This window comes from Mustelus asterias, chromosome 9 (genome assembly GCF_964213995.1).
Source record: "Mustelus asterias chromosome 9, sMusAst1.hap1.1, whole genome shotgun sequence".
NCBI classification, from domain to species: domain Eukaryota; kingdom Metazoa; phylum Chordata; class Chondrichthyes; order Carcharhiniformes; family Triakidae; genus Mustelus; species Mustelus asterias.
The window spans coordinates 95,901,898-95,915,264 of NC_135809.1; the positions used below are offsets into that span (position 1 = coordinate 95,901,898).

Consider the following 13,367-nt stretch of genomic DNA (forward strand, 5'->3'; position numbering starts at 1 on the left):
CCCAGACCTGGGGTGGAGTGGCTGAGATCAAAGTCCTCACTCTCGATGAAAACTGAGCCATCGCACTGGCCAGAGAGGATGTGGACTGTTCAGCAGTGACAGAGATGTCAATGATAATCACCCAAATGAGAATCCTGCATCCGCCCATCCCTCAGACAACCATACCGTGAGTGAACTGAGCATTTTTCAACTTGTTTGCTATGCATTAATCAAATCTACTTTCTTTCATACGAACCTCTGGCAAGCGCCAGAGGATCTCAACCAGCCAGGACTTCAGCCAACTCTTGAGGAGACCTCAGACGAGGAGCCTGAAGATTGCACTGTTGAAGACTTATCTGTGCCGTTCCCTTTGCCTGGTTCCTGACATGACGGGGGAGATCCTGAAGGGGGCGATCCTAACGTGGAGGGACAATTCAGTGGGGAAACCCTTTATTGTTCTTATAATTTATTTACATTATGTTACATCACAGACAGCGGTGGGAAGTTGAGGCAAGCAGAGAAAATCTGAAAATGATATCTCGTTGGAAAGATGTGGGTGCAAGATCCTGGCCCTTGTCTATTGCACTTACATGTGGGGTTTCACCAATGGAATGTTTGTGGAGATTCCTGCAGTTAGTTATTTAATTGATGACCACCATGTCTAACTGCACAGGACTGCACAGCTTTGATCTAATCCATTTGTTGTGGGTTTGCTTAGATCTGCCAGTAGCATGTTTTAGAAACTTCATGCACAAATTAGAAGGGGAAATGCAGCAGCACACGTAGAAAGTTGGTTGACAGACTGGAAATCAAATGCATAATTCCCTGAAAGTGAAGGAGACCCCCTGTCAGATTTTAGGCCCATCTTGCACACCTCCAAATCAGCCAGCCAATTGGAGTGGCTCCATCAGGCTAGATAGAGATATGGATGATGTTAAAATCGCAATTTATGTGTTATAAATAGAAGCATAGAGTAAGATAGTGAAGCAATAACACATTTTTTCAAAACATTGGTTAGATTGGATTTAGAATACTTTGTAATAAAAGCAAAGTACTGCAGACGTTGGAAATCTGAAATAATAACAGAAGACGCTGGGAAAACTCAGCAGATCCAACAGTATCTGTGGAGAGAGGAACAGAATTAATGGTTCAAATCCATATGATTCTTCTTCAGAGCGAAAGGGAGAAATATACTTATTATATTTCTATACTGTATAAGAGATTATATACTGTATAAGAGAGGGTGAAGCAGCTGGAGCAGTGTAGAAGGTCAGTGATTAGTGGGAGCTATACAAGATTGCAGCAAAGATGGATGGGGCACAAAGCAGAGGAAGTGTCAATGGCAGTGTGGAGGGCTATAGAAGGTACTGATAGTGGCATGAAGGTAAGATAGCAGAATTCATTAATGGGAGAACAAAGCTCAGTGAAAGCAAAACTAGAGAACAAGTGACAGATAGCCCGATGGGGGACGGTGGGTGGTATTTGGTTGGAACAAAAAGTTGTTAGAATACTTTTTGAAGTTTTAGGGATCCCATTATAGCAAGTACATCAAAGCTACTGAGAGAGTACAACATCAATTCGCCTGAATGTTAATTAAGAGAGAATTGAGGTAGAAGGTTAAGAGGAAATTCAATTGAGATTTTTAAAATGATGAAGGGATCTGATGGAGTCAGTAAGAAGAGGTTATGAATTAAAAATTGTCATATGATGGTGAGGAGAGAGTAGGAAAAATATTAAGGATTGTTGGAGCATGAAATAAAATATGATAGTGCATGGTTGACGCAAAGTATGTACATAACAAACTTGAATATCCAAGTTCAGATCACGACCCATTGTTACATCCTGGGTTATGTTATGATATCATTAAATATTGGGTACTGTGAGAACACCTCGAAACATAAAGCATTCAAACCACTTGTGCGACTAACCTGAGAAAATATCACGTCAATATCAGCAAATATATCAGCAAAGTTCTAAACTTGTAACAGTGTAATTTACACTAGTAAATGGCCCAAACATGCAGACCTGTAAATTGGTACCAATACTGCAATCTCCATCAGTGTCATTTTAAAATATTTTCATTTTGCAAGGAATTCAATACTAACATCATTGCTTTAAGAATGAGAAAATAAAATACAAGCGACAATAAGAGTAACGCAGGGAAGCTCCAGATGCAGTAGGGCATGTTGAAAAAGAACATTCAAGTCAGTGGCAGTGCAATAGGCTTTTTGCTTTAACAGATGTGTATTCTGGGCAGCTGGCCACATCACTGAACTTGGGGCTGATGAAATGATAGAGAAGTGTGTTTCATGTGTTTTAATGCTTTCCATCTACTTTAATGAGCTGTGGTAATGAATGTCCCAGATATATAGATTATTCCAGTAGCCTCCAAAAACATTAACTAATGCAATGGATTTCTTGGTGCATGTACATGGCAAGGTTTTGGCAAGGTTTTGGTCGTGTGATCAGCTTTGTAGCATAAAAATATATCCACCTCTTAGTGGGTTTTTTCAATAAGGTTCAGTAAGGGGCTGAGTTTTCCTGTGTGCTTCATGATGCAAGGGCCAATAGATTCTGACGGGGACACTTTCCTGCAGCGAGACCAGTGGTGCCATCTTCTGGGAGGTGGCCTCTCAATTGGACCGGAAAACTGGCACCAGTACCAGAACAAAGCTGGCGCGGTTGCAAAATCACCCCCAATTGGAGCCTTAACCATCTTAATTGGCTGCCAACAGCCATGGAGTTGGAAGCCAATCCTATTTCCAGTATGCCCTAGCCACCCTCCCACCTCCCCCATCCCCCATCTCTAATACACACCAGAAGGGCAGGAAAATTTAGCCCCCAGTGTTTTTGTGCAATACAGCAGCATTTCGTGGATATTTATAAAAGGATACACAAATGCATTCTTCTGGGAGGTAAAAAAATCTTCAAGGAAAGAAACTACCAGCGCTGGCCTTACAACGGACCTTAATGTTTAAAGTACATGTGACAATAATAAATCAAAGTCTTTCGGACTGCGGGAAGAAACCAGAGTACCTGGAGGAAACCCATGCAGAACGGGGAGACTGTGCAGACTCCGCACAGGCAGTGATCTAAGTCGGGAATCAAACCCGGGTGTGGTGAACCATCGTTGGTTCCCACTGGACAGTACTGAGCCAGGGTCTGGCCAGTACTACAAGTATGTACATATGTTGCTGTTGGGTTAGGGATGGGTTGTGCTACTTGTTGCTGTTGGGGTTAGGGTGGGGTTGTTACACCTTTGTATTGTAGTGTTGTGGTACATCCCAGTCGGGCTCCGCCTCCTGGGAGAGGTATAAAGGTCCCTGCTCTGGCTGGGACCCCTCAGTCTGGGATCGTGTATATAATTGATAGCTGCTTTGTTACAGCAAATAAAAGCCTTTATTTCCTGAGCATCAAGCCTCGTGTATGATAACGCGCATCAATTTTATTTGCTGTAAATAAACTCTCGTCGAAGAAAAAAAAAAGAGAGTATGGAGCAGATACTGAAGCCTGAATGCCTTACACTAGATCCACGTGCGGTGGGCGCCTCCAACACCTTCGACCACTGGCTGAAGTGTTTCGAAGACTACCTGGCAGCCTCCGCAGTGGTCACCACAGATGATGACAGACTCCGGGTCCTCCATGCGAGGGTAAGCGACACTGTCTACCTCGCGATCCGTGCGGCCACCGATTACACAAAGGCCCTCGAGCTTCTGAAGAAGCGTTATATCAAACCGCCCAACGAAATACACGCTCGTTACCTCTTAGCCACTCGACGACGGCAGTCTGGCGAAACGATGGAGGAATACGCGAACAAGCTCCTACAGCTAGCCAGGGGCTGTAACTGCAAAGCTGTGTCGGCTGAGCAGAGTATGAACGACCTCGCCCGAGATGCGTTTGTGGCGGGAGTCAGATCGTCGTACATTCGACTTAAACTACTGGAGAAAGGTAACCTTGACCTTACCCAGGCAATAGAGCTAGCGGAGATGCTGGAGACGGCCTCCAAAAGCCTAGCATTGTATCCTGAAGACCACGTGGAGACAACGTGGCAGGTGCAGTCGCCAATCCCTCCTCGTCCCTCGGGTTCGAAATGCTGCGTAATGGCGTGCTCACACTCGGGCCAGACGACGGCAGCAGCTCCGGGCGGCCCGCGGTGTTACTTCTGTGGGGGAGCGAAGCATACTCGGCAACGGTGTCCCGCTAAAGCTGTGTTGTGCTCCACCTGCGGTAAGAAGGGGCACTATTCGAAAGTGTGCCGATCCAAATCCAGGAACAGCAGTGCGGCCTGCGATTCCTCAGAGCCCGGTTCTTCGTCGTCGAAATCGTCGAGGGTTTCATCCACGTGCGAGGCCAGGACGATGCCATTACGGTCGACGGATTCGGAGATGTGTGACCACCAGGGGTCGCTGAGTTTGGCGCCATCACCCACGTGCGACCTATGGGAGCAGCCATGTTGGTCGGCACCGACCGCGAACGACCAGCAGGGGGCATCCTCGTCAATTTCAGCTGCCTGCAGTGGCGCTCATGAACCAACGGTGGCGTCGATCATCCTGGACCAGGCCAAGCCTCATAGACTTGACAAATCTATGATGGACATTAAGGTAAATGACCACTTGATTTATTGTCTGTTTGACAGCGGGAGCACTGAGAGCTTTATCCACCCAGACGCTGTGAAGCGGTGTGGACTCCGGATTCAACCTGTCAAACAGACAATTTCTATGGCATCGAGGTCCCGGTCTGTCACCGTGCTAGGGAGTTGCGTGGTAACTTTAACGGTGCAAGGCACAGTTTACGAGCGTTTCAAGCTCCTAGTGTTGCCGCACCTTTGCGCGCCAATACTTCTCGGACTAAACTTCATGGTCCACTTGAGGAGTGTAACCCTACAGTACGGTGGGCCACTCCCTTTGCTTTCAGTGGGAGAATAGCAGCCTCCAAATTGCCCAACGTGCCCCACCTGTAGCCTCTCGACGCTGAAGATCACCACACCCTCCCTGTTCCAGAATCTTGTGCCAGGCTGCAAGCCCATTGCGACTAAGAGTAGGTGTTACAGCGCTGAGGATCGGATCTTCATTCGATCTGAGGTTCAGCGGCTCCTCAAAGAAAGGATCATACAACCCAGTGCTAGTCCGTGGAGAGCGCAGGTCGTGGTGGTCAAGAGCCGGAACAAACCCCGGATGGTCATTGACTATAGTCAGACCATTAATCGATACACGCAGCTGGATGCGTATCCCCTCCCGTGCATATCTGACATGGTCAATCAGATTGCGCAGTACCGGGTGTTCTCCACCATAGACCTCAAGTCTGCCTACCACCAACTCCCCATTCGCCCAGAAGACCGACAATACACGGCTTTTGAGGCGGATGGTCGCTTGTATCACTTTCTCAGGGTTCCCTTTGGTGTCACCAATGGGGTCTCGGTCTTCCAGCGTGCTATGGACTGAATGGTGGACCAGAACGGGCTGCGGGCTACCTTCCCGTACCTGGATAATGTCACCATCTGCGGCCATGACCATCAGGACCACGACACGAATCTCCTGAATTTCCTACGCACTGCATCTCGCCTGAACCTGACCTACAACAGGGAGAAGTGTGTGTTTCGTACGCGCCGTTTAGCCATCCTAGGATACGTGGTGGAAAACGGGGTCATTGGCCCTGATCCAGACCGTATGCGCCCCCTTTCTGAACTTCCCTCGCCCACTAGTGCAAAAGCACTGAGAAGATGCTTAGGCTTCTTCTCTTATTATGCGCAGTGGGTTCCCAATTACGCGGACAAAGCCCGTCCGCTCATTAAGTCCACTACTTTTCCCCTAACGCCAGAGGCCCGATTGGCCTTCGATAAATTAAAAGCTGACATCGCGAAAGCTTCGATGCACGCTGTTGATGAGTCCATCCCCTTTCAGGTGGAGAGCGATGCATCTGATTTCGCCCTGGCCGCCACACTTAACCAGACAGGCAGGCCCGTCGCCTTTTTTTCCCGCACCCTCCAAGGCCCCGAAATCCGGCATTCAGCGGTGGAAAAGGAGGCCCAGGCCATTGTGGAGGCCGTCAGGCACTGGCGCCATTACTTGGCGGGAAAACGGTTCACCCTGATCACGGACCAGCGGTCCGTGGCGTTCATGTTTAATAACACGCAAAGGGGCAAGATCACGAATGACAAGATCTTGCGGTGGAGAATTGAACTCTCCACCTATAACTATGACATCATGTATCGTCCAGGGAAACTCAATGAGCCCTCGGATGCCCTCTTGCGTGGAACATGCGCCAGTATACAGGAGGACCGTTTGCAGGCTCTCCATAATGACCTATGCCATCCTGGGGTCACTCGGCTCTACCACTTTATAAAAGCCCGCAATCTGCCCTACTCGGTGGAGGACGTCAGGTCCATAACAAGAAGCTGTCGGGTATGGGCGGAATGCAAACCGCACTTTTACCGACCTGACCGGGCACATTTAATCAAGGCCACTCGTCCCTTCGAGTGACTGAGTGTCGATTTTAAGGGCCCCCTTCCCTCAACAGATTGGAATGTGTACTTCCTCAACATCATTGACGAGTACTCTAGATTCCCTTTTGTTGTTCCCTGCTCTGATACATCCGCTGCCACGGTTATCAAGGCATTCCGTGATCTTTTTACCCTGTTCGGGTACCCCGGCTACATTCACAGCGACAGGGGCTCGTCGTTCATGAGCGATGACTTGAGGCAATACCTGCTCTCATACGGGATTGCCTCTGGTAGGACCACGAGCTACAACCCTAGGGGTAACGGACAGGTGGAACGTGAGAATGCTACAGTCTGGAAGGCTGTCTTACTGGCGTTGAAGTCAAAAAGCCTTCCAGTCTCCCGTTGGCAAGAGGTGCTCCCTGATGCGCTCCATTAGACCATAAGACCATAAGACATAGGAGCGGAAGTAAGGCCATTCGGCCCATCGAGTCCACTCCACCATTCAATCATGGTTGATTTCAACTCCATTTACCCGCCCTCTCCCCATAGCCCTTAATTCCTCGAGAAATCAAGAATTTATCAATTTCTGTCTTGAAGACGCTCAACGTCTCGGCCTCCACAGCCCTCTGTGGCAATGAATTCCACAGACCCACCACTCTCTGAGTGAAGAAATTTCTCCTCATCTCTGTTCTAAAGTGACTCCCTTTTATTCTAAGGCTGTGCCCCCGCGTCCTAGTCTCCCCTGTTAATGGAAACAACTTCCCTACGTCCATCCTATCTAAGCCGTTCATTATCTTGTAAGTTTCTATCAGATCTCCCCTCAACCTCCTAAACTCCAATGAATACAATCCCACGATCCTCAGACGTTCATCGTATTCGCTCATTCCTGTGTACGGCAACCAATGCTACTCCCCATGAGAGGATGTTTTCATTCCCTCGGAAGTCTTCCTCGGGGTCCTCATTACCGTCTTGGTTGACGTACTCAGGACCTGTCCTCCTGCGGCGACATGTAAGGGCCCGCAAGTCCGACCCGTTGGTCGAACAGGTCCATCTCCTCCACGCCAAACCTCAGTATGCCTATGTGGCATACCCTGACGGGCGAGAGGACACGGTCTCGATCCGAGACCTGGCGCCAGCAGGGGACGTAGCAACCCCTGTCGCTCCCATACCCCCTGTTACAAACCCCTTAACTCTTGTTTCCCCCCCGGACACGGCGCGTGCAGCATCGGGACCATTGCTTAACCCTTTTACTCCCATGTACAGCTTGCCTGAGTCCAGAGGATGGTCGCCACTTCAGGGCGTGTCGGGACTCCATGGATTACCGTCACCTCAGGGACAACCGGCCTGTGAGTCTGTGGAGGAACAGCTGGACACCGCCTTGGGGAGAACGCCACCGCAAGTGCCTACTCCGGTGTCACCGCCGGTATTGAGGAGGTCACAACGACATTCCGTTCTCCTGACCGTCTGAACTTATAGACTGATGACAAATTATTCTGTTTTTGTACCCCGCCGGCCTTGGTTTTCAAAGGAGGGGGTGAATGTGGTGAACCATCGTTGGTTCCCACTGGATAGAACTGAGCCAGGGTCTGGCCAGTACTACAAGTATGTACATATGTTGCTGTTGGGTTAGGGATGGGTTGTGCTACTTGTTGCTGTTGAGGTTAGGGTGGGGTTGTTACACCTTTGTATTGTAGTGTTGTGGTACATCCCAGTCGGGCTCCGCCTCCTGGGAGAGGTATAAAGGTCCCTGCTCTGGCTGGGACCCCTCAGTCTGGGATCGTGTATATAATTGATAGCTGCTTTGTTACAGCAAATAAAAGCCTTTATTTCCTGAGCATCAAGCCTCGTGTATGATAACGTGCATCACCGGGTCCCTGGCGTTGTGAGGCAGCAGTGCTAACCACTGTGCCACCGTGCCGCCCAGCAATCTCAACGTGGTGAGTTTGCAGCCTGGAAGAAAAGGATCGTGTAGGATCGTGTATTCTGTGCAGCACATTTCTGGCCTCTTTCAATAGCTCATTGTTATGTTGAAAAGAATGTTTTCATGTCTGGAACTGGAGTTCCACCCCAGTCCAACGCCGCCATCTCCACCTCACGGAACTGAGGAGACTGCGGAGTTCTGAAACAAGAATACCAGCTTTCGAGTTGGAGGACTGGGATGTTCTGAAGTGGGGACTGGAGAATGAAGAACTAGGGAGAGTGGTTATTCTATGAGGTGAAAAGTATTGTGTCATTGGTATTTCATGACAAACCAGTAATGCTTTCAATGGTCCAGCAGACACACTTGTCTAGTTTACCCAACCAAATGAAGCCTCCTTAATTGGATAAGAGTGAATTCCCAAGAATTAAAAGTGTTAGCTTGGCTCAATTGCTCTCACAGTGGATTTAGAAGGTTTTGGGTTTAACTTCACTACAAGACAGGAAAGTGTGACATCAATTGGAATGGCAACGCAATACTGGCAGAATATTCCCTCTGCCAGCCTGACATCCTTTCAAAGGGACGTGAATTGAGGAGGCAGTAGCACAGTGGTATTGTCGCTGGATTAATGGGGTAATGCTGTAGGGTAATGCTCTGGGGACCAGGGTTCAAATCCCACCACAGCGGAGGGTGAAATTTGACCTCAATAAAAATCTGGAATTAAAAGTCTAATGATAATCAAGAAACAATTGTCGGTTGTCATAAAAACCAATTTTTCAGGAAGGAAAACTGGTGTCCTTACCCGGTCCTAACTATATGTGGTGACTCCAGCCCCACAGCAATGCACTTAACTCTTAAATTGCCCTCTGAAATGGCCAAGCAAGCTATTTTGTTCAAGGGCAATTAGGGATGGGCAATGTGCTGACTTTGCCAGCAATGCCTAGATTCCATGAATGAATAAAAACAAATTGCCTGGTTTGTCCGTTCAGGTGACCAGTAAACAAACTATGGAATTATTTTAAGGAACTCTCTGCCAATGTTATCTTTCAAACACCACAATCAAAAACAAATAATTGGGCATCTATAACTATTTCTGGGATCTTCCCATGTGAATGATGACATTAACAACTGTTGCTGACTAACTCTAAAACACTGAAAAAGGTTTTACAGCAGATAGCCACAAGCCTGGCACGAAAGTGGAAAATGCTTTCCTTACCTTAGAACCAACGTTAACATGCCCCAGCAGTTCAGTTTTCAATGGTCTATGTTCTGGTTTTATGTAGGTCAGGGTGTTGATGCTGCTCGGATCATCAAGATGGCTCCTGTTAAGGTACTCGACTGAGTCTTCCTTCTTTAGCTTCTCTATCTTATCAGCTGGAAGGTTCTGTAGCCCGCTTGGTAGCTACAATAAAGAGGCGAAGAAAATTAACAAGAATCCTGAGTGCATTTTCGGTCCAAGTATTTAATTACCAGTAGCAATTGCATCATATTCTACTCGGCCTAGTCTCATGTAGTGTTCACCTCCCAGCTGAAAACAGAAAGCATCCAAACATTTGTGATTACCAAGTAATTTATGAACGTATCAAAAATTTTACACTCCTAACTTAGTATGCAGATGGGAAATTGCACTTTGGGAATTATTTGAAATTGAGTGTGTTTTGACTCCCCGAGATCCCAGACTTGTCTCCCGTCTTAATATTTTCTTTTCTGCTCTCCTGAAACAATAATGCTCCCATAGGAGCCCTGACAATGAAACCCAGCAGGGTATTTGACTGCTGCAGATGTGTAGCTGATTTGACAATGAGTCGCAGTAGCAATCATGGCTTTGGCTGCGTCTTATCCCTCTCTAGCCCCGAGATACTAAGGCAATTATAGCATCATTACCACAGACTGGCTGAGATCAGTACGAACAAACCACAAGTCGTTTAGTAGTGCCACAGTTAGAATTCGAAAGAACCTTATGATTTGAGATATGTAAGTTAGGGTGCAAAGGAAAGAGACATGGGAACACTGGTTAAAAAGGTATATTTAGGAATTCTGCTGGAAAGTTTGTCACACAAGGAATAGATTTCTGGGTGCAGGTAAAAATATTTGGAACCATAAAAAAAAATTTTAGGTTCTTAGTTTTTTTAAAATCACAATGTGGATGAACTTAAGCTTAACAGACTTCCTAACTTTTTTGGTCAGATTGCTAACTAAGGCGATGGTTTCTATCAATGTGGAATGATTAGAAAGAGTCTAGAGAAAGATCCATGTTTCTGCTGCACACCTTCACGCACCATGCATCTTGGAGTTTTCCTTCTGGCTGAAGTGCTGTCAAATATTCTGTTTCATTCTAATCTTACAACACGTGAAGTTTATATTAATGCAGCACAATTTCTTAATATTCTCACAGGAATGTACAGTGCACACAGGTTCCATTTAAAATTGCATGTTCTGGGCTATTCAATTCTCATTGCTGTATGGTAATTTCTTAAAATAAGCTTCCGATTGTGTTTGATCTTTTGGAGGATGCTCGAGGTGACTGATTGCCTGTACCTACCCTTGTATTTTTTTAAAAATCATTTACGGGATGTGGACATTGCTGGCTAGGCCAGCATTTATTGCCCATCGCTAACTGCCCCAGAGAAGGAGGTGGTGAGCTGCCTTCTTGAGACTGCTGCCCTCCCTGAGGTGTGTATATGCCCACAGTGCTGTTACTGAGGGAGTGCCAGGATTTTGACCTAGCGACAGTGGAGGAACACGTCAGGATGGTAAGTGGCTTGGAGGAGAACCTGCAGGTGGTGGTGTTCCCAGGTATCTGCTGCTCTTATCCCTCTAGATCGTAATGGTCATGGGTTTGGAATGTGCTGCCTAAAGAACATTGGGAATTCCTACAGTGCATCTTGTAGATGGTACACACTGCTGCCTCTGTTCATCGATGGTGGAGGTTTTGAGCTTTTGTGGAAGGGCTAGCAATAAAGCAGGCTGCTTTGTTCTGAATGTTGTCAAAGCTTCTTGAGTGTTGTTGGAGCTGCACTCATCCAGGCATGTGGAGAGTATTCCATCACACTCATGACTTGTAACTTGAAGATGGTGGACAGTTAGGAGGTGAGTTACTTGTTGCAGGATTCCTCGCCTTTGATGTGCTCTGGTAACCATAGTATTTATATGATTCATCCAAGTAAGTTATGGTCAATGGTAACACCCAGAATGTTGATAGTGGGGAATTCAGCAATGGTAATGCTACTGAATGTCAAGGGGGCGGTGGTTAGATTCTTTCTTGTTGAAACTGGTCATTGCCTGGCACTTGTGTGGCACTAATGTTACTTGCCACCTGTCAGCCCAAGTCTGGATATTGTCTAGGTCTTGCTGCATTTGGACAAGCAAGCATGTGTCCAGATTCAGACACAAGTGGTTGGGAATATTGGAGGATATTTGTCTTTCCTTCATCAAGGAGACAGCAATGGATTAGTTTAAGATGACTAAAGGATTCAACACGGTAGAGCGAGAGAACCTAGTCCTTTTGCTGGGAGAGTCCAGAACAAGGCGGCATTCATTATAAATAGAGGTGAGCTGTTTAAGGCCGGGTGATGTTTGGAAATAATTCTTTCCTACTACACCACTGTCTGTGAAATGTCACTGCACCAGTAATCCAAAGACCAAGGCTAATGTTCTGGGGGACATGGGTTCAAATCCCACCACAGCAGCTGGTGTAATTTAAATTCAATTAATAAAATATGGAATTGACAACTAGTTTCAGAAGTAGAGACCATGAAACTTAACATTGATTGTCATAAAGAATGATGTGGTTCAATAATATTTCTTCAAGGAAAGAAATCTGCCATCCTTACCTGGTCTGGCCTATACGTGACTCCATGTAATTGACACTTAGCTGCACTGTGACAAAGGCTAGCAGGCCATTTAGTTTCAAGGGCAATTAAGGATGGGCAATTGACATGAAGATGCGCTTATGGCAAACAATGATTTTAAAACACTGTCTGGAAACATGAACTGATCTTCTTAAACATAGACTAAAGGTGACTTGACAGCACAGCTAAATTTGGCTACTCCAACTTGCATTACTATACACCCCATATTCCAATTCATTGGAGTGGTGACTGTAATGACTTCAATCAGGCCATTGAGGTTGGCCTATTGAAATACAAACTCCCTGATTAAAGAACCAATTAATGGGCCAAAAAGGGAGTCTTCTCCTTGTATTTAACCGGGAGTGTCAGTTCCTCTGGTACTCCCGAAGGTAGACTGCTGACCGATAGCACTCTGTGTACTGCTGTTGGAGTTATAAATAAAAGGATTCTGCTGAAGGGACTTCTCCCTCTGAAGGCTTATTACAGTGACAGAAAGTCTGCTGAACCTATCAAATAAAATGAGTCCCTGGGGAATGTTTAAGGCATTAAGGTAATATCTCCTGTCCTATTAACAAGGCATTAAGGTAATCTCACCTAAGGTTTTCAACTGTTGGGGACAACCGTTAAAACAAATCACTTGGACAATGAGACCCTGGCTAAAAAAACTTTCCAGATGTGAGCTGTTCAAGTAACCAGACAATGACCTTATTTGCATCCCCCGGCAGTTAGTGAAGACAGGTCACATGACAAGCCAACTTTTTGTATGTTTTAATTACATGTCGTCTCAGTAGAACAAAAGACAAACAGCTCAGAAGCTGAATGAGAAGTGGGGTCCCTCCTGCCTCCTTTTCTTTCCAACCCACTCAGCAAGCTTTGAGCCTTGTATTTTGACCATGAGAAACCAGCGATGCCCAAGTGCAGACAGAGTTTTCTTAAAAGGATTCATCCCAGCACCACTGTGTCCCAAAGACAACTAACTCACTTGTCTACATCTTTAAATCAGAGACCATCAAATTCAGTCTGAAGACAGCCAAGTCACTAACCTGTATCAAGACTTCACCGTTTTTAAAAAATGGACACTAATTTGGTCAACCGATCCTTCGCCATTCTGTAATCTGTATTTGTGTGTGTGAACTTTAAATGCGTGCATACAAAAATCATAGAACCATAGAATCCCTAC

At 46.4% G+C, this 13,367-nt stretch overlaps 1 protein-coding gene across 1 annotated transcript in view; it reads right to left on the minus strand.

Moving 5' to 3' along the window:
- Positions 1-13,367, minus strand: part of saxo4 (stabilizer of axonemal microtubules 4) — a 106,716-nt gene that overhangs the window by 32,680 nt on the left and 60,669 nt on the right. The window contains exon 9 of the mRNA XM_078220604.1: positions 9,553-9,738. Within this exon, the coding sequence (XP_078076730.1) occupies positions 9,553-9,738 (186 nt within the window). The remainder of the gene's footprint in view (positions 1-9,552; positions 9,739-13,367) is intronic.